The sequence below is a fragment of the Bufo bufo genome, chromosome 5 (assembly GCF_905171765.1).
Source record: "Bufo bufo chromosome 5, aBufBuf1.1, whole genome shotgun sequence".
Lineage (NCBI taxonomy): Eukaryota > Metazoa > Chordata > Amphibia > Anura > Bufonidae > Bufo > Bufo bufo.
The window spans coordinates 79,296,463-79,318,560 of NC_053393.1; the positions used below are offsets into that span (position 1 = coordinate 79,296,463).

General features: G+C 43.8%; 1 protein-coding gene across 1 annotated transcript in view; it reads left to right on the forward strand.

Annotated features, from left to right (window-relative positions):
- STK3 (serine/threonine kinase 3) overlaps positions 1-22,098 on the forward strand; it is a 234,541-nt gene that overhangs the window by 24,586 nt on the left and 187,857 nt on the right. Inside the window, exons 2-6 of the mRNA XM_040432421.1 lie at positions 1,035-1,115; positions 12,654-12,782; positions 13,884-13,998; positions 17,301-17,465; positions 17,549-17,716. Coding sequence (XP_040288355.1) covers positions 1,035-1,115; positions 12,654-12,782; positions 13,884-13,998; positions 17,301-17,465; positions 17,549-17,716 — 658 coding nt within the window. The remainder of the gene's footprint in view (positions 1-1,034; positions 1,116-12,653; positions 12,783-13,883; positions 13,999-17,300; positions 17,466-17,548; positions 17,717-22,098) is intronic.

Genomic DNA, 22,098 nt, shown 5'->3' on the forward strand with positions numbered 1-22,098 from the left:
TGCTCGGCTATTTTCGGAATCCCCATAGTAATGAATAGGAGCGCACAGTGCTTGTGCAGCCACCGCTCCCATTCATTTCTACGGGGCTGATGGAAATAGCCGAGCCAATGCTCGGCTATTTTAGTCGGCCCCCGTAGAAATGAATGGAGGGCAGCTGCGCATGCGCCGTGCGCTATCCGGGACTTTGCTGACTCCGTTTACGAGATAGGCGCGGGACACAGATTTTGGGCCCGCACCCATGAGACAATGGGGGCAATGTCTGAGATGACACAACCCCTTTAAGTGATGGGAAATACATAATTATTGGCATGAATTGCTTAAATTTGTATGTGCAGAATTTAGCTCTTCTGATCACCACAGTTGCCCAATGTTGATATACAGGTGAAACTGGAAAAATTAGAATATCGTCCAAAAGTCCATTTATTTCAGTAATGCAAATTAAAAGAAATTGCCTTAATGCAGCTTAAAATTAGAATATCGTGAAAAGGTTCAATATTCTAGGCTCAAAGTGTCACACTGTAGTCAGCTAATTAATCCATACCCCCTGAGCAAAGGGGACCTGAGATTGTGCCTTTGGGGTTTCATAAGCTGTAAGCCGTAATCATCCAAATTTTAAAAAATAAAGGCTTGAAATATCTCGTTTTGCATGTAATGAGTCTGTCTCATATGTTAAATTCACCTTTACGTTGCATTACTGAAATAAATGAACTTTGCACAATATTCAAATTTTTCGAGCTTCACCTGTATTTGTGATCAATGTCCGTGCGAATGTCTAGAAGTCTGAGAACGTATAGCCAACTTTAGCGCCTCAATGGTTTGCGAAAAGCATAGCATTATGAATGGAAAATGGTCCTTTTTGGTCTGCATTTCACCTAGCAGTGGTGGTCCATCCTGTGTGCGAGTGGCTTTTCTCCAAACATGGTCCACCTACCCCGAATGTACCCCCAGAGTATTTAGGATGTGACTGTCCTTGTTCCTCTCGATGTAAGCGAATGTGTTGACCTCATGCCTGTGTCTTTCTTTTCTTTTATTAGCAAACTTAAAAAGCTGAGTGAAGACAGCTTGACTAAACAGCCAGAAGAGGTCTTTGATGTTCTCGAAAAGCTTGGCGAAGGGTGAGTGTAAAATGTAATATTCTTTTTATCACTTGTGCGGGGATTCAGGGATAAAATGGGGTCTGTTAAATTTGCTTTAAAGCGTGACTGTAAAGTGTTTTATTAGGCCTTTTTAGAATGCATACATTGAAATGTTCTGGGAGATCTCCCTTATATTTGCGCACAGGAACACTGGAATATTGGAAAATATTAAAAATGATCAATGCCAGAATCTTTATATAAAAACACTCTGGGTTCTCGTTTCACTTTTGTTGTCCTTACTTGAATACCTACAAGCGATGGTTTCTGTAAAGTTGATATGCTGATTTGGAATTTATTAGACTGGAAAGAAGGGGTTTCCGCTTTGGAGGAATTCATTTCCCCGCTGGTCTGTTTTTCTTTTCATTCTGAATAATGTTTTTGAATGTCCCCGTCCAGCGTTTTGTGTTTTTTTTTTTTGTTTTTTTTGAGTGAGATGCTTTATAGACTTTATTGGAAAGACTCGTTTTATCACTGGAAGTTAGATTTCTTAATATCAAAAAGAAATGTTGGCAGTGGTTGTACCGTTCGTTATGTGCGCATTGTGTTTGCTTGCTTAGTCCGTAAGAAGCGCCTAAAAGATGGACGATGGCCGGGTCTTATAAACAAGCAGTCAGAATATCAATCTTGTGTATTAGATGAAAGGATGAACCTAGTATTTGTAAAAAGGATGAATGAAGAAGGCCTCATGCACACGACCATATCTGTTTGGCGGTCTGCATTTTTTTATGTGTGGACCCTTTGACTTCAGTGGGTCCATGGTCCTCATTTTGCGGATATATTGTATCTTTTTAAGAATGCCGAAATCACACAGATGATCTATCTTTTTGCGGATGCGGTAAGCAAACAGAACAGGTCCTTAATTACTTGGTCGAAAATACTGACCCATTGAAGTCAATGGGTCTGCAAAAAATGTGTATGTAGCACAGCCAGTATGTGCGTTTTGTGGATCCGCAGTTTGTGGACCTCTATTTACATACGATCATGTACATGAGGTCTAAAGGGATTTTGATTGCGTTATGCAGATGACGGATATTTGGTATAACTACAGAAAAAGCTGAATTTTCAGGTGCGTCCAGCCTTACATTTCTCCTGAAGTGGCTGTTCACGTAATGCATGGAACTGAGGACCGCTCTTAGGGCTTATTCAGACGACCGTATGAGTGGGTCCGCATCTGCTCAGCAATTTAGCGGAACGCTGCGGACATATTAATTTTAATAGGGCCGTAGTTCCGATCCGCTGCCTCGCAAAAAAGATAGAGCATGTCCTATTCTTGTCCGTGGACAAGAATAGTCATTTCTATCATAGTGCGGGCCATGTGGGGTTCGCTCTGAAGGAGCCCATACACAGTGGCTCTCTGTTCTGTCTATGACTTCCATATGCTCTACAAGGGCCATATGGCTACTGAGGAAGGGGCCCAGAAATGCATTTAGACCGATATTTTGGAAGCACATTTCTGGCATTGTGATTTGCTGTATATAACCGATCTGTTCAACGCTGCAGTGACTAAAGAAATACATCATTAAAGGATAACTGTCACATTTAGACCCTAATTTCAATTTTCATATACGTAGTTACTAATAACATGATATTCCAGAATCGGTTACTATTAGACTGACTTACCCCATATTTTATAAGATTCAGCCCTTAGCAACCAGTCTGCATAAAACTGCAATCTCACTATTCAGTTAAGATGGCCGCCACTGCCCTCACCCTGAGGCTAATCCCGCCTGCCCTCACTAGCCAGTAACAATAGCCCCCCAAAAGTGTCAGTAACCAGAGCCCTCCCCCCTAAAGGGTTAATCTCCTGCAGCACAAAGGGGTCCTCTTACCACATGTGGCTTTCATTTATACACTGAGCAGATGGCAGATCTCCCTTCCCTGTTGTGCGCTGCTTCAACTCTGCATTCTCCAGATCTGCTGAGTGAGGGAGCGTCTGCCAAGCGCAGGGACAGGGAGAAGTGCACACAGCCCAGGCACTGTTATCAGCTGCTGGGGAGGACCTGGCTTTAATCATTTACTTACAGTCCCTGGCTGTCAGTAATGTGAGCCTGCACGCTGCGTGCTCCGTCTATCTGTTTAGCAACCCTATTTTAAGCAGAGGTAAAAGTAGGCAGTACAGGGAACAAAAATGGGGAATTAAGGGGTAATTGAATACACAGTGAAAAGTTGAAATAGGGCCACCAAGGTGATATTAATCACCACAATCCAATACTCCTAAAAAATATATACGACAGTTATCCTTTAAATAAACCTGTGGAAAACTGCAATACTACAGCCTGCCCAGGACGAGCCTTATCTCTGATGTGCACTGCGAGCACAATACTATAGCAGTGGCACTACAGAATCCAGCAGTTTTCCTGTAAGTAAAGCGCATGCGTGCAGTTGTATTATCAGCTGAGCGCACATCCCTGACTGTCAGCCTCCACAGACGCCGCGCTTGGAGCAGTAAATTAGTAATACAATATTACAATACATTTTTTTTCTTTTTCCCAAGAATCCCCTCACTCCTGTTCGCTGGTTGGTTGTGGTACTGCAGCTCACTCACATTTGCTTTAGTGCCGCTGAGCTCCAGTAGCAGACACAACTCATGGACTGATGTGGAACTGATTCTGGAAGACTCTAATGCTGGACAATCTCTTTAAAGGTGTTCTGAACCTGGACATATTCCCTTCTTCACCCAGGCAGCCCTCTGACATGAGCATTGGAGCATATCCTGCTCCGATGCTCTCCTCTGCCCCGTGCTGAATTTCGCAGGGAAAGGGCTTTTTCTGGAGATCCGGTGACGTACTGGGCTCGCCATGGGTAAGCTAGGCGTAGGCTTCCGCCTAGCAGTTAGCACGGTGATGTCACCGGCACCAATAGGTGGTCTTTAGTGCTGTCCTAGACTGTAAAACAGCTAGGGCAGCGCTAAAGCCCGCCCATCAGAGCCGGTGACATCACCAGGAACACTGCTAGGTGGGAGCCTCTGCCTAACATTTGTATTTTTCGTTTGTATATGTATTTCGCCATAGTGATGTGCACCTACAGGCAGGTTGTGCTGACCCAATTCCCCAAAATCTTTTCTTTGTAGTATATATTGGAGGCGTGGCGATCTCCTTGGAGTCATTGCACACCTGACCAGTCAATCTGTCCTGGAGGCTGGTTTTAAAGTCAGTATAAAACTGAGTCTGCTTGTATAGAACCTACCATTAGCCATTTGGCTCCAGGAGAAGTATATGGTGGGCTCAGCGTGCATGTTGGTACTTGCATCCCTGGATCCGATGAAAGCTGTAATGGCACCGGACGGGGTTAAAACCAGAGTGTGCTTGACCTGCATTCCCTGGATTTTGTGTGGCTGTCATGGCCCATGAACAGGTAGGAACTAGAGTTAGGGACCACTCAAATAGAGGCGACCTTGACGCGGTGAGTGGCTTACTACGCTTTGGCCAAAATGTACACCAATGCCTCATCCAGCATGGAGGCAAATTGCTGGATGTAGAGTGCTATCACATTTGTATTTTTCGTTTAAAAAACATAAACAAGCAGCCCTTCCTCTGCGCAAAATAGTGCAGGGCAAGAGAGAACATCGAAGAATGAAATGCTTCGATGTTCATGTCAGAGGGGCTGAGTGGCGGAAGAAGGGAGGGGAAGGGGAATTAGATCTTTACATTGTACTTTCTATCTTTTTTGAGTTCCTTATACCCCCAACCCCACCTCCCAAGCCCCTGTGGAGAGTCAGTTGACGGGAGATCTATAGTAATCTATTAACATCCCATCTCGTCATGTCTATATATACAAATTAGCGTCATTCCAATCTTAGAGGTTACTTTTCCTTGCTAGGACAATTTATTTCCTATTCTATAAAAATAATGCCCCAATTTCCTTTCCTATTCTCCAAACATATGCCTCTTTGGGGCCACCCAGAATTTCCAGCTGGACTAGACTCCCAGCATTTCCCAAAATGGAAAGAAAAGAACATAGATAAGATACGGGATGTATGGAACGGGCAAAAAGGCCGATTCTACTCCTTTTTTTTTTTTTTTTTTTTAGACTAAGGAAAAATACCAATTTAAACATTCCCAAAATCTATTTGCTTATATACAACTTATTCATTGCTCATAGAATACAATCTCCTGCGGCAGTAATGGTTCCCAACGCCCTAGATCGTATGCTGGGTCAAGGCAAAGAGAAAAAGCCCTTAGAAGATTTCTATAGAGAGTTTAGGGAAGTCAAAGAAAAACCCATATCAGAATCCCTATTTGCGCATTGGAAAAAAGACTTCCCTCCTAAATCTAGATAACACGATATTACCAGGATGGGATAAAATTAGTAAAGTGGTTACGAATGAGGGGTGGAGAGAGACACACTTTAAGGTGCTCCATAAAGCCATATATGGTTTTCAGTACTCTGGGAAGGTTCATGATCAATTAAGACTTACTGCCTGCCCGAAATGTCACCTTAAGGGATCGGATATGCTACACTGGATTTGGTCTTGTCCGGAATCCGTTAAGTTCTGGAAATTGGTGAAATACCATATCAAAACCCATCTGAAAATAATAATACCAATCACGCCACAACTTATCATCTTCCTTTTTAAATTCTTTATTTAAATAAATACAAAAGTCCAATTATGCATTAGTAAAGTCATACAAAACAATCCTTGTATCAGACATATAGGACATCAATGATATCCCATCATACATCAATTCCCATAATAATATCTTATGGCACTTGTGGTATAATGAAAGGAACCTCGTCGGAGCGAGGACCCTTTTCGACTGGCCCATAACCATATCAGGCTAAGAAAAGAAAAACCAAATAAGAACATAATCCTAGCATTAAAACAACTTTACCAGTATGAGTAAAGTGCATAAATGGACACAGACTAGGAAGAGCCGCTTTTAGACAATAACAACAGTAGGAGGATGACAATACACACAGACAATAGACACTAGGGGGGGGGGGGGGCACTGAATATGGGGTAAATCAAAAGTATAGAGTAGAATCCGCAGCTTAGACCAGAAGGTCCTGAGACTCCTGAAAAGAAAACCAGGGGGCCCATGAATCAAGAAAGGCTTTATGCTTGGCTCTCAGCTGAGAACTTATCATCTTCCGTGTCCCACCGGAACATAAACCTATCCCACCGGTGATACGTCTAGCTATCTTAGCAGCTAAGCGGTGCCTTCTGAGGAGATGGCTTCTTCCCCAGGTTCCAACAGCGTCCGAAGTATTTCTTCATATAAAGAAGGGTTTTCGACATGGAGAGAATAGAGGCAGAGCAAACTAAAGGGATGCAGATCAAATTGTTCTTCAAAAAATGGGAGGCGTTCATTCATATCCACGGTATATTCAGATTCGGAACTAAAGATGCTCATGAAGCCATTTTTGAATTCCGAGTGGTATCTAAAAAGGAAATTAGCGGGTACTTTGGGGAGATTAGCTTACAATGGCACCAGGTTGGGGGTGATTTGAGAAGAGATTTGTTGTTAATAATTGTGTAACGTGGTATATGTAACATTTCTGTGTCTTCTTATTTTTTTGGAATGATACTTACCAATAATATGTACACAAAACCTATGTACAACTCTTATGCACGATGTCACATTATTTCATGTGAACACTCAATAAAAATTATATATAAAAAAAAAAGCTCCAATTTTAGAAAAGAAGGGGAGAATTATTTGTACGGATCCATGTCTCCTATAGGGCTGGATATCTATACCAAGGCTAAGCACCTCAGGGGGTCATCATGCACACAAATGTATTTTTTGTCTGCATCTGTTCCGATTTTTTTTGTAGCCTGTATCTGGAAGCATTCATTTTAAAGGGGCCGCAAAAAAAAAAAAAACTGAAATGATTCCGGGTGCATTCTGCGTCCATATGTCCGCAAGTGCTTTCAGCATAAAAATAGTCCTATTTTTGTCCGTATTGTGGACAAGGACAGGCATTGTAACAATGAATCCGCAAAAATAACGGATGTCATGTGGATGTCATCAGTTTTTTTTTATTTATTTTTTTGTGGATCCGTGTTTTGCGGACCGCAAAATACATACGGTTGTGTGCATGAGCCCTAATTCTGGATATAAATTTCACCTCAGTAGGGGGGATATTGGCTAGTCCAATGTCTCGCAATCAATATTCGAGCTTGAAATAGCAAGCATTGAACACTAAGAGTAGTATTATAATCCCGGGTACATGTTCCGAGGATACCCAATATACAGGTCCTGATGGGTTAATGCGGCAGATCGCGGCGCGCAGTAATAGAGACCGGGTATGGGATATGTCTAGCACATGCAGGCTACGTTTGTATTTACGTTTGTAAATCATTGGTGGCAGTGGCCCCAGGGTGGCAGCTTCTGATCGGAGCCCCAGCAGTGTAATGCTGGAGCTCTGATCGGTTACCATGGCAGCCAGGACGCTATTTAAGCCCCTGGCTGCCATAGTCAGCTCCCTGCTGCTGTGTGCACTATGCACAGGGAGAGTGTGAAGTCCTATTCACCATAATAGAGCTCTATTAGGGTGAATAGGACAAGGGTTCTAGCCCCTAAGGAGGCTAATAGTTATTAAATAAAAAGTAAAAAAAAAAGTTTACCAACCCCCCCCCCCCCCCGAAATAAAGAATATATTGCGATATATATCGCACATGCTTAAAATTATATCGCAATATAGATTTTAGGCCATCGCCCACACCTACCTCCAAACAGAACAGCTTCGGTTAGATGGAGTTTCGCCATTATGGAGTCATCTGCGTATATATCCCTTTATAGATGGTATACCGAGATCAGAGAAAATTGATGTTTTAATATATACAAATTAGCTTCTAGGAGCAACAGGGGCGTTGCTGTTACTCCTAAAGGCTCAGCTCTCTCTGCAACGGCTGCAACCTCTGCACTTTGATTGACAGGGCCAGGACAGCTTTATGATGTTTTCACTGCCTGGCCCTGTCAATGTCAGCACACCTGGCCCTGTCAATCAAAGTGCAGAGGCAGCAGCAGTTGCAGAGAGAGCAGAGCCTCTAGGTGTAACGACAACATCTCCATTGCTTCTAGAGGCTCACTTCCATATAGTAAAACATCATTTCTCTCAGCAATGCAGACACATATGAACATGGGACCAACACAGATGCCTTCAGCTGCCAAGTGCACATGTAACAGGTCAGCCAGTGTCATAGGGACAAATCTGCTGCTGACAGATCCCCTCTAAGGCTGGGGCTACACGGCGACACTTGTTGCGGCCAGGATAGAAGAGTAGCGGTGATCCCATAGATATTAATGGGGTCACAAAAAAAATCAAACAGTGTTGGATGTTTTGCGACTCGCACTGCAATTCTATTCATTTCTATGGGATCACCACTATGCTTAGATCCTGGCCGCAACCAGTGTCGCCGTGTAGCCCTAGCTGAAATGTAGAGAGTTGTGGTCTGTGCTCCATGTTCACTGATCCCTCTGAGACTGCATGACATCTCTGTGGCAGGAAATATTGCTTCATTGTGTAGTAAGTCGGCGACTGCCCCGGTTGGCACTTCCTGACGCTTCTTGCTTGATATAGTAACTGTTCTCTCTTTACTATTTATGGCAGCAGAAGTAACCCGCTCCCGCTGCACGGGGCCCCGCTGTGTGTCACTTCCTGTTGCAGAAGAGTAGCAGCCTTTCCCTTTTACCCTATGTGTACATCTTATTTCTGGTTTCTGTATAGCCCTAGATCCTGTTGTGGAGATTTCTCTGTAGGGTTCATCTTCCTCTGAAGTCAGAAGCGCTATCACTTGCTGTACTTATGCCAAAGTTAACACTTGCATTCCCTATAAAATAACCGCTCTTTAGCATTTATATATAAAAAAAAACTTTTTGCTGTGTCGTTTCTCTTTTATTCCTCATGGAAATGTATAAATAAAATGGCAACAGGGTGTGACCTTTTCTTCTTGTCAGTAAGATGTCAGTAAGATGCGTTTCTACGCATTCTGGCACTGTCCAGTCAATGCTTACCAACATTTCCTGGAGGAAGAACGATAAAATGTGATATAAGAAAAGATGCTTCAGATCTATTATTTTATGAGGAAAGCAAGTATTTAGACATCTTGAGGGGTGACGTGGTCTAGTTTAAGTTAAAGGGGTTGTCTCATCATGGACAATGGTGGCATATCGCTAGGATATGTCCCCATTGTCTTTATAGGTGCACCTAAATCGAGAACAGAGCCCCCCAAGTTAAGGAGGGCGCACTGCGCATGTGCAGCCACCCTCCATTCATTTACTATGGGGTCGGCGAAAATAGCAGAGTGCTGGCTCGGCTTTTTCCGTCGGCCCCGTAGAAACGAATGGGAGCGGGGGGGCGCGTATTCACTTTTATGGGGAGTCGGTTTGGTGGTGGCCGGACCGGAGTCCTCCAGCCACCACCTTGCGGGGCTCCGTTCTCTATATAGGTGCGGGACCCGCACCTACAGTGGATATAAAGGTTTCTGTGATGTAAAAAAATGAGACAAAGATAAATCATTTCAGAACTTTTTCCACCTTTTAATGTGACCTATAAACTGTGCAACTCAATTGAAAAACAAACTAAAATCTTTTAGGTGGAGGGAAGAAAACTAAAAAAAACTAAAATAATGTGGTTGCATAAGTGTTCACACACTCTTATAACTGGGGATGTAGCTGTGTTCAGAATTAAGCAATCACATCCAGAATCCTGTTAAATAGGAGTCAGCATACACCTGCCATCATTTTAAAGGGAACCTCTCACCAGGATTTTGTGTATAGAGCTGAGGACATGGGTTGCTAGATGGCCGCTAGCACATCCGCAATACCCAGTCCCCATAGCTCTGTGTGCTTTTGTGTTCAAAAACTGATTTGATCCATATGCAAATGAACCTGATATGAGTCCTGTGTCCGGAGAGGAGTCCAGCGGAAAGGAGCCCAGCACCGCCCTGCGTCCTCCGAATCTCCTCCTTGCTGGCTGACGTCACAGAGCTGGAGCGCCGAAATCTCGCGATGCGCGAGCTAGCGCATGCGTAGTTCGTTCCCTGTACTGATGCCAGCACAGGGAATGAACATGATGCCGACACTGCGCATGCGCTAGCTCGCGCATCGCAAGATTTAGGCGCTCCAGCTCTGTGACGTCAGCCAGCAAGGAGGAGATTCGGAGGACGCAGGGCGGTGCTGGGCTCCTTTCCGCTGGACTCATCTCCGGACACAGCACTCATATCAGGTTCATTTGCATATGGATCAAAATGGGTTTTTAACACAATAAAAGCACAGAGAGCTATGGGGACTGGGTATTGCGGATGAGCTAGTGGCCATCTAGCAAACCATGTCCCCAGCTCTATGCACAAAATCCTGGTGACAGGTTCTCTTTAAAGTGCCTCTGATTAACCCCAAATAAAGTTCAGCTGCTCTAGTTGGTCTTTCCTGAAATTTTCTTAGTCGCATCCCACAGCAAAAGCCATGGTCCACAGAGAGCTTCCAAAGCATCAGAGGGATCTCATTGGTAAAAGGTATCAGTCAGGGGAAGGGTACTAAAGAATTTCCAAGGCATTAGATATACCATGGAACACAGTGAAGACAGTCATCATCAAGTGGAGAAAATATGGCACAACAGTGACATTACCAAGAACTGGACGTCCCTCCAAAATCGATGAAAGGACGAGAAGAAAACTGGTCTGGGAGGCTACCAAGAGGCCTAGAGCAACATTAAAAGAGCTGCAAGTACTGTCTGTGTGGTACATGTGACAACAATCTCCTGTATTCTTCATATATCTGGGCTATGGGGTAGAGTGGCAAGACGAAAGCCTTCTCTTACGAAGAAAAACATACAAGCCAGGCTACATTTTGCAAAAACACATCTAAAGTCTCCCAAAAGCATGTGGGAAAAGGTGTTATAGTCTGATGAAACCAAGGTTGAACTTTTTGGCCATAATTCCAAAAGATATGTTTGGCGCAAAAACAACACTGCACATCACCAAAAGAAGACCGTGCCCACAGTGAAGCATGGTGGTGGCAGCATCATGCCAAGGGGCTGTTTTTCTTCAGCTGGAACTGGGGCCTTAGTTAAGCTAGAGGGAATTATGGCACAAAACCTAGCAATATTGGCACAAAACCTTCAGGCTTCTGCTAGAAAGCTGAACATGAAGAGGAACTTCATCTTTCAGCATGACAACGACCCAAAGCATACATCCAAATCACCAAAGGATTGGCTTCACCAGAAGAAGATTAAAGTTTTGGAATGGCCCAGCCAGAGCCTAGACCTGAATCTGATTGAAAATCTGTGGGGTGATCTGAAGAGGGCTGTGCACAGGAGATGCCCTCGCAATCTGACAGATTTGGAGTGTTTTTGCAAAGAAGAGTGGGCAAATCTTGCCAAGTCAAAATGTGCCATGCTGATAGACTCATACCCCAAATGACTGAGTGCTGTAATAAAATCAAAAGGTGCTTCAACAAAGTATTAGTGTAAGGGTCTGCAGACTTATGCAACCATATTATTTTATTTTTATATTTTTTCTTCCCTCTACCTAAAAGATTTCAGTTTGTTTTTCAATTGAGTGGTACAGTTTATAGGTCACATTAAAGGTGGAAAAAGTTCTGAAATAATTTATCTTTGTATAATTTTTTTACAGCACAGAAACCTGACATATAACAGGGGTGTGTAGACTTTTTATATCCACTGTAGGTGCGGGTCCCACTACTGGGACCCACACCTATATATAGAACGGAGCCCCGCAAGGTGGTGGCTGGAGGACGCTGGATTTCTAAAGAATCTAGGGCGGGCCAGAGGGGTGAAAGGTGAGGGGTTTCATATGAAAAGCGACGTTGCTCCTGCTCCTAGAGCCTCCGTTCTCCCACTTCATGCCACGCCCTGCCATCCTTGATTGACAGGTCCAGGTAGCGTTCGGCTCCTTCTGCCGGCTCTGTGTGCTGGGTAAATCTCGTGCCTGCGCAGTGCCATTTACCCAGCACACAGGACTGGTAGGAGGAGCCGAACGCTACCTGGCCCTGTCAATCAAGGATGGCAGGGCGTGACATGAAGTGGGAGAACGGAGCCACAGAACAGGTGCAGATCTTTCCCTTATACTTTATCTCTGTGGAGACTCCAACCCTGGTTTTGGCTCACAGTCACTCATGGAAATCACTGACCAAACACTGACGTGTGAATAAGGCTTTAGGAGAAGAGATGCTTCAGAATTGCTGTTTCATGTGTTTTCAGGTATGTACTAACAGACATGTCAGGAGAGGTGACAGGTCCCCTTTATTGAGTTGCTTCACAACAACATATAAGGAGACCGCGTTGTAGTTGAACGTCCACCTCCTAGGCACTTCCAGGAGCAGAATAAAAGTCCATATTCCCACTACCCCGATGATAGAAGCTTCAAAACAGGTATATTTGTACTGCTCTCCCCAGCCCATACCTAGTGCTTTCAGCAGTTTAGCACGAGAGAAATATACAGAATGAGAAACAATCTTTTATAATAAAAATGATTTGAAATAATATGTAACTTGCTCTTGATACATTCTCTTATGATTGTTGTTGATTTTATTTTCCTCTCCACCCCTGCAGGTCCTATGGCAGTGTATTTAAAGCCATTCACAAAGAGTCAGGGCAAGTTGTTGCAATCAAACAAGTTCCTGTGGAGTCAGATCTTCAAGAAATCATTAAGGAAATCTCTATCATGCAGCAATGTGACAGGTAAGCAGGTCACTGATGTCGCCTGAGTTGGAAGAAGAACAGGGTCTCTGGTTAATTAGCCCCTTACCCATGTTTTGCCTATTCTCGGCCTATGATGGACTACACAGGCCATGATAAAGCCTGATGTCCCCTGGAACAGAACTATTACTACAGGGATGTGGCAAATCCTGAAAATGGCTAAGAGAAAGCTTTTAGGGCTTAAGGCTGGATTTACGCTCTGCATTTAGCGTCTTTTCAAAGGCAAAAATGCTGCAGTTTTTTACTTTTAGTCTGTAGAACTATATATCTCATATGCTATGGGCAGTTCTGCTGAACTTGCAGTGTTGAAAGGATCTGTCTATCCTGCCTATACAAGCCTCTTAGCTTACTTTACATGTGCCACTCATTTGCCGTCTCAACTGCCCTCTTACTACCCTTTTACTACCCTCCAGACACACTATATGAATCATTGCAGAGGCTGCTGTAATCACAGAACTATAGGAACCAGCAAGTCACCTCTACAAACACACTGAAAGCTTTTAGTTCCCTGTTTGAGTAAGATAATAGATCCTTTTACATAAATATGTAAATTACTTCAGACCAGGCCAGTAGAACATTAAAATAAGCACATGTTTGTTTTGCTGAAACCGAGATTGGAGCAGCCAGAAAAAGGCTTTTGCATTTGCAGCATATCATCACTTCTGTCAAAACTGCCTCCTCTGGGGTGGTTCAATAGATTGTGAAGCATTGCATTAGAATACCAGAGCAGGATAGCGCGCAGACTGTATTACATGAGTTAGGCTACACGACTGTATGAATGAGTCCGTACGGACCCATTTATTTCTATGGGGCCGCAAAAGATGCGGACAGCACACCGTGTGCTGTCCGCATCCAGTGCTCCGTGCAGCGGCCACGCAAAAAAAAAAATAGAACATGTCCTTTTCTTGTCTTCAATTGCGGACAAGAATAGGCATTTTCTATGACAGCTGCGGCATGTGCGGTCTGCAAATTGCAGAACACACATAGGCCGGTGTCCGTGTTTTGCAGATACGCAATTTGCGGATCTGCAAAACACCACGTTCGTGTGAATGTAGCCTTAATGTGAACTTTATTTTTTTTCAGCCATTATGTTGTGAAGTATTATGGCAGCTACTTTAAAAACACAGACTTATGGATAGTAATGGAGTACTGTGGAGCTGGCTCCGTCTCCGACATAATCAGATTACGAAATAAAACCGTAAGTATTTTTATATTTTATAATTTAATTTATTATGGTCTTTTATGTGAATCCTCCTAAACAAATTCACATTAACTGGGGAATGAACTGAACACTTACCTAGTGACTTCTTTTTCATCTTTTTAGCAACAGATCCCCCAGGCTACTCTTCTGTCATCCAAGATGGCCACACCGCTTCTCAGACTACCTGATGCATACAGTGCATTTGGTAGACTAGGAACGTCTTGCTGTCCTCGGATTGGCCAGGATTTCTCACATGAGCTGTGCTGGCAAATCAAAGAGTAAAACTGGACAAGCAGGAAGTGTGCTGGGGGTCTGATTACCGGGGCCCCCTGTGATCATGAGAATGGGGTTCCACAAGTGCCAGTGCACTGCCCCATGAGAATGTGCATCCTGTGCTCCATTCACTTCTGTGGCACTGCTGTGAGTGCTGTACTTGGCAATCCCATAGAAGAGAATGGTGAATTAGGGCACACAGGGAAACTACGGCTCCATTATCATGGGACAGTTCGGCTGTGCTTTCAGACCCCCATTCTCATAATTACTGGGGCTCCCAACAGTCGGACACCCACAGTGATCAAACATTTCCCCTGTCTTGTGGATAGGGGATAAGTGTTATTAGTGGGACAAACCCTTTATTATTTAATTTTTTTTTTCTTTCTTGAATCAGGGGGGTCTCTAATGTAATAAAATGCTTCCTATACTTTTAAATGTATACTTGAAGTACATATCCTAAAGTTAGAATCAAATTTTTTCTGGAAAAGAGGAATTCCTTTTGAGTCAGAAATGTGATTTTACTTTACCCTTTGCTGATGATCTCTGGATCAGCAGCGATCTGCTGATTGCTGCACTGGTTTCCAGTTGCTTCCCTTGAGTGATAGCGGAGGGTTAGAGAAGCTGGATCTGCAGCGGTGTGCTGATTGCTGCACTGGTTTCCAGTTGTTAGATGATTGGTCTGCCATGTAATGCTATGTATGGCCTGAAGTGGCCTCCCCTGAGTGATTGCTGGGGGTTAGAAATGTTGGATCTGCAGCGATCTGCTGATTGCTGTACTGGTTTCCAGTAGCTTCCTCTAAGTGATTGCTGGGGGTTATAGAAGCTGGATCTGCAGCGGTGTGCTGATTGCTGCACTGGTTTCCAGTAGCTTCCTCTAAGTGATTGCTGGGGGTTAGAGAAGCAGAATCTGCAGCGGTGTGCTGATTGCTGCACTGGTTTCCAGTTTTTATCAGATTACCTGCCATGCAATGCTACATTTCTGATGTATGGCCAGAAGTAGATTCCCCTGAGTGATCCTTCGGGGTTATAGAAGCTGGATCAGCAGCGATGTGCTGATTGCTGCACTGGTTTCCAGTAGCTTCCTCTAAGTGATTGCTGGGGGTTATAGAAGCTGGATCTGCAGCGGTGTGCTGATTGCTGCACTGGTTTGCAGTTGTTTTCAGATTACCTGCCATGCAATGCTACATTTCTGATGTATGACTTCCTCTCGGTGATTGTTTGGGAATAGAGAAGCTGGATCTGCAGCGATCTGCTGATTGCTGCACTGGTTTCCAGTTGTTATCAGACTGAAGTCCAGTGACGGTTGCATCTTCCTCATTATCAGTACCATGGACAGTGTCAGGAGAGACGTCTATTATAAGTGACTGCTCTTACGTATCTGACTATACAGTCTGTGTAATATGGACCTAATTGTCATTACTATTCAGTTGATTGCCACCATCCATTGAAACAGGAGAACGCTGAGAAAGCTTTGCAGTGGAAACTTTTCTAATAAGCTCCATAATTGTTTTACATCTCGATTGCATAAAAATAGAAACTACTGGAAAATTACAAATTATGTGTGGTGACCATAAACAAGAGAAAGTAACTGCAATATGAGGAAGGAATGTTAATGGATTCAGGCGAAATACATTTTCTCCCTACCCTTCAATCTTGTGAGCACTGAACCAACCACCTCTACTTCCCAAATGTCTTCCCTCGCTGCACAATGCTCCTTTCTGACCATACCGCCTGCAGCGCTACCAGCCGCGCCGACGTGAACGCTCTGAGTTTGTTTGCCTGTGTGCTTCTGTCTCCTTTAATCTGTAGGTGAAGCAGCCTTTATTTTATTATGGCCGGATTTGCAATCATGTTAAACCTCAGAAACGTCCCTGTTTGCTGATCACAGTAGATAACGCAGATTGTACATTTTCCAGCTGCTCAGGAAAAACATCTGCACTTACCACAGAGCATGATATTGCATTCTGCAAGGGCTGGCCAACCCTAAATGGGACTTTGAAGTGGGAATTGAGAAATGGGAAGAGAGCGTTTAACCTTTCGCAGGCAGAGCAGATATTTGACCAGGTTGTCAGCCCCCTCTAGAGTAAAGTCCTCGGCATAGCTCGGCAGGGTTTTGCTACTGCTACTATACAATACCGTAGTCATGTTGTTGCTCTGTCTTTGAAATGGACATATTTTCAAGGATATATTGACACTTTGTGGACTGTCTTGCTTGTCCCAAGGAACTTGCTCAATGTACAGAGATATAGTGTTTGTTTTAGTGAGTATTCATTTTCTGGAGGTTTTTTTTCTTCTCATTTAATACTATTCTATATAAATTAAAGGGGCATTCCCCATTTATGGCATATTGATGGGATAACATCTGCATGGAGTTTGTAGTTCCTCCCTATGTTTGTGTGGGTTTCCTCCAAGTTCTCCGGTTTCCTCCCAGACTCCAAAGACAGACTGATAGGGAACTTAGGTTTTGGGGACAGCTTGATGCTAATGTTTGTAAAGCGCTGCAGAATATGTCGCCGTGAGTGAGCATAATAAAAATAAAATATGCTATAATTGCCTTATAAGTGCGGGTCCCACATTTGGCACCTGCTCCTGTCTCAAGAACGGTGCTTCAGCATGGACGAAAGGCACGCTGCGCATGCACGGCTTTCCCCATTCACCGCTATGGGACTTCTGAATATAGCTGATCGCTGTAGATTTTCTGTATTTGATTTCCATCTTGTCGTTTTCTCTCTGGTGATCAATTTATTCCTATACTTGAACTAATAAAGATTTCGATTTATATATTTTTATATAATGTGGCCGTATGGATTTCTTTAGTGGTTTGTGATAGCTGATCGCTCGCTCTGCTATTTTCGGAAGTCCTATAGGACAGGTTTGTGTGCGGTATTGCAGCTCTGCCCCATCATTGACTGCAATGGAGCTGACCTGCAATATCAAACACTACCCATGGGACAGGATGCTGTTGTTTTTGGAAGAAAGTCTTCTCTTTTTCTTTTACTGAAATACATGTATGGTTTATCTTTCAGTTAACAGAGGATGAAATTGCCACTATTCTTAAATCCACACTAAAAGGCCTCGAATACTTACACTTCATGAGGAAGATCCACAGAGATATAAAAGCCGGCAACATCCTCCTCAACACGGAAGGTCACGCTAAACTGGCAGATTTCGGAGTTGCAGGCCAGCTGACTGTAAGTGGCCCGTGCGGTGGTCGGCCCTGATACCTTTCTATACTGATCTGTATAAACATCTAGATATTTTTCTTTCTCCATAGGATACAATGGCGAAACGTAACACAGTAATTGGGACCCCGTTCTGGATGGCTCCTGAAGTGATACAAGAAATTGGGTATAACTGTGTAGCGGATATATGGTCTTTGGGAATTACTTCAATAGAAATGGCAGAAGGGAAGCCCCCTTATGCAGATATTCATCCAATGAGGGTAAGTGTTGTTTTTTTTTAATGAAAAACTTATTTTTCACAGTTGTATCATTATAAGCAGATTCTATGTCTGTGACTGTTATGTGCAAGCATATTAAAGGGCAGATTTGTACCTATGACACCGACTGACCTGTTACATGTGCACTTGGCAGCTGAAGGCATCTGTGTTGGTCCCATGTTCATATGTGCCCGCATTGCTGAGAAAAATGATGTTTTAATATATGCAAATGAGTAATTACACCTAGTGGCTCAGCTCTCTCTGCAACTGCTGTGCACTCTGCACTTTGATTGACAGGTCTATATGTGATCACGTTTACACCGCCTGGCCCTGTCAAAGTGCAGAGGGTGCGGCAGTTGCAGAGAGAGCAGAGCTTCTAGGTGTAACGGCAACGCCCCTATTGCTCTTAGAGGCTCATTTGCATATATTAAAACATCATATTTTTCAGCAATGCGGACACACATGAACATGGGACCATTCTGGTAGATTAGTACAGGAGGTACAGTAAAGGCTCCATGCACTAGAATGAGAGCCGTATTACCGCTCTGAAAGACTTTCCACCCATCCACAGTATAGGTGATGAATGTGGGGTACCGGCCACCAGTCATGGGAACGTCCATCTCATAATCAGTGAATGGAGTGGTGGTCATACATAATTACTACTGCTCCATTCACACAGGGGATTTTCAGAAGAACCCAGTTCTCATGACCTTTGAGGGTCCCCAATGTCTTTCCTCTGGATGGTTGGTAAATGTTGGTTATAGGAAAAGTCCATTAGTATGTATGGAGTGCTAGATCATGGGGCCCACTTTCTAAATTCAAGCTTTACCTCCAGTTCTGCAGTACGATGCACCGTGTTAATGCAGGAATGCTCGATTATACCACAGAAGCGTTATATTTCACATATTCCCTTTGTCAGCCCTTGGTTTATGTGACTTTTGTGTTGCATATTTGTGGTTTTGTTCTGGGACAGTACATTGCTATTCAGGAAACCTGTGGTCAAGGTTTATTTTTTAATATAGTACTAGAACTGCAAGTTATTACTGATGCCCTCCCTACTTTTAGTATCTTTACTTCTGGTCTTAAAAATATCTAATTTAGTAAGAAAAGGTAATGCTTAAAAGTTGTCATAGGGGGAAGGCTGTCCATCACGGATAGGACCCCCTCCTGGACTTGAAAGCCCAGAATGAGCAGGAATATAAAGGGACAAATTACAAGTTTTACTGAATCTTTTCCCATAAAACTATAAATCGGTCTGCTCGGCTCCTCCTGCTCTGCAACATGCTGCAGATTATTTCACATTTTCATGGTGACTGGTTCTCTTTAAGGGGCTTCTGTCACTCCACTAAACTCATATATAATTTTTTTTGTCTCCTTAAAATCCTTATGCTGCGATTTCTCAATATATAGGGCTATTACTCAGTTTGGTTCAGTAGTTATATAAAAAAACAGACTTTTATAATATGCAAATTACCTCTCTAGCAGCAGGTAGGGCGGCTACCTGCTGCTAGCAGCCGCATCCTCCATTCATAATGACGCCCCCCTCCTCATGTTGATTGACAGGACCAGCGGACGCGCTCGTTCTCTGACTGGCCCTGTCTGCGTTTTAAATCTCGCGCCGGTCTTCAGTTGGCGCAGGCGCACTGAGTGGAGGACGCTCGCTCGGCCGCTCCATCCTTAGTGCGCCTGCGCCGGGTGTACATGTGACGTCATCGGCGCAGGCGCACTGAGGATGGAGCCTCCCCTCAGTGCGCCTGCGCCGACTCAAGACAGGTACGGCGCTGGCGCCAGATTTTGAATGCAGACAGGGCCAGTCAGAGAACGAACGCGTCCGCTGGCCCTGTCAATCAACATGAGGAGGGGGGCGTCATTATGAATGGAGGATGCGGCTGCTAGCAGCAGGTAGCCGCCCTACCTGCTGCTAGAAAGGTAATTTGCATATTATAAAAGTCAGTTTTTTTATATAACTACTGAACCAAACTGAGTAATAGCCCTATATATTGAGAAATCGCAGCATAAGGATTTTAAGGAGACAAAAAAAAAATGAGTTTAGTGAAGTGACAGAAGCCCTTTAAAGAAACCACTCCATTTTTTTAATTTTATTTATAATGCTTACTCGCCACCAGTATTCTAGCAGTAAAATTTGGTTCATGCCAGTCTGACCCTTCAAGGCTTCAACTCTTTGATTATGAATCACTAGTTATGTGATCTCCAGTGTGTAGACAGCAGCGGTCAATCTCTTTTTCTTGGATTACTTCCTGTGAGTTACCTTGTAACTCTGTCCTGGCAGCTCTCAGGCTCCTTCCCTGCCCACCTGGATCCATCTTCCTTGTTCCTCTGTATGTCTCCCATGCATAGAATAATGCTGAAGATATACAGTATTTATTGGACTATAAGACTCAATTTTGTAGCAGGAAAAAAATCCTTACAGGTGCCTGCATCTTATAGTCTGTAGTCGGGGTGCTCCAGCAGTGCCAGACCTCCCTGACTGCTTAGTTAATGATCCTGCAGAGCGCTCATACAACACTTTGCTCTGTCAATAAGAGCTCTGCATCTGCACACTTCTTTCTCCCTCCCTGACACCGATCTATGTGATCACGACAGGCAGGAGAGGAGGGTGAGCGATCATGGAGGGGACTGTGAGAAACCCTTGGTCCCCAGGCAGCAAGGAAATACATGAAAGCTCTGCATTAATGTAGCTAAAGGATCTTTGATGACGTCATCAGTGGTAGGAGGCAGACCAGTAAGAAGAAGAGGACTACACAGTGGATATTGTATTGTACACTGTAACTTGTGATGTTGATGCTTCTATTATGTGACCACATGCGCCATAGCATATTTCAGTGGATAAATGATGACCCAATAGGATTAACAGAAGCTGTTCAATACTATTAACCTCCTCTGTGCTAGAAAATGAAGCCCCATTCTCACGACCATTTGCGGAGAGGATGGAGAGCCATTCATTTCAATGGAGCTTCAAAAAAATGGGGACAGCACACGTGTGCTATTCGCATCCATATGTCCGTTCTGCAGTCCCACAAATAAGATTGATGTACTATTCTTATCCATTTTGCGGACAAGAATAGGCATCATTACAATGGATCCGCAAAAAAACAAAACTGATACAACGCAGATGTCACACAGAGGTCAGCGTCTTGAGGGCGTATGCTAGACATTGACCCCTCCATGTCGTTAAACTACCAGGGAAGTTTTAATTTGTAGAAAATATTTATTTTCTAATTTCCCGTGGTCTAAACCTGGATGGCGTCTTATAGTCAGGTGTGTCTTATAGTCCGAAAAATGTGGTCTAATGGACCGGTACACAGTGATATATACGGTTGTAGGTGAGTACCTGTAGAGTTGTAAAACTTTTCTGCATCACAGCAGCTCTGTCACTGCTCTGTTAGTTGCAGCACTTAGGTAGAACTTAGCTCAGAACAGTATGATGAGACTTTGCCTCTTCTGCCTCAGAGGCATGATGGGAAATATAGGTTGGGGGGAGGAAAAGAAGGAATCAAGAAGGCAGTCTATAAATGGCACATCAACTAAACAAGTATTCACAAGGCATACACAAGAGCCTCTGTATAACGGCTCATGTACACGAACGTGTGTGCCCCGTGCTGCGGATAGTGGTCTGTGTGTCTTCACTTGAATGGGTCCGCGATCTGCAAAATTCAGTCCACACCACAAAAAAATAGAACATGTTCTGTTTTTTTTTTTGTGGTGTGGAGGAACGGAGCCAAATCCCATGGAAATGCTTCGTAGTGCTTCTGTGGGCTTCCGCCCCATGCTTCAGCTCCGTGCACGCAGTTGGTGCCTGTATATTACGGAACGCAATACGTTTGTGTGCATGAGCCCTAATTCTGTAATAATGGACCATCCTGCAGTATAGAGGAGAAAAATATATATCCTGGAGTGCTTCTTCCTTTTAAGAAATAAGTTTTTCACAATAAAGATTTGTCACCTATCTGCAGGATAAATGTTTGATCGTTGTGGGCCCCTCTGCTGGGATCCGTACCTAGGACTAGAACGGCGGTCCCTCATGAGTAGCAGTTTGAATAGAGTGGCAGATGAGCATGGCCACACCTGCTCCTTTCAAAGTCTATGGAACTGCTGGAGATGGCAGAGTACAGCGCTTGTCTATTTCCGTTCATGCTGGAAATCGGCTGGATCACCACCGGACCTCGTCGCAGTCGGTGTGGATCCGGCAGGCTGCTCTGTGCCGGAACAACCTGCTGGATCTCAAAACGGAGAAAAGAACGAGGCCTTAAAAAGTTGCTGGGGATCATTGTGGATTTACCTCTTTGTGCAATGTTCATAATTGCTACATGAGCATGAAAGCGAGCATTAGATTAGATTAATGTTGTTTTTTTCTCTTTCTTAAA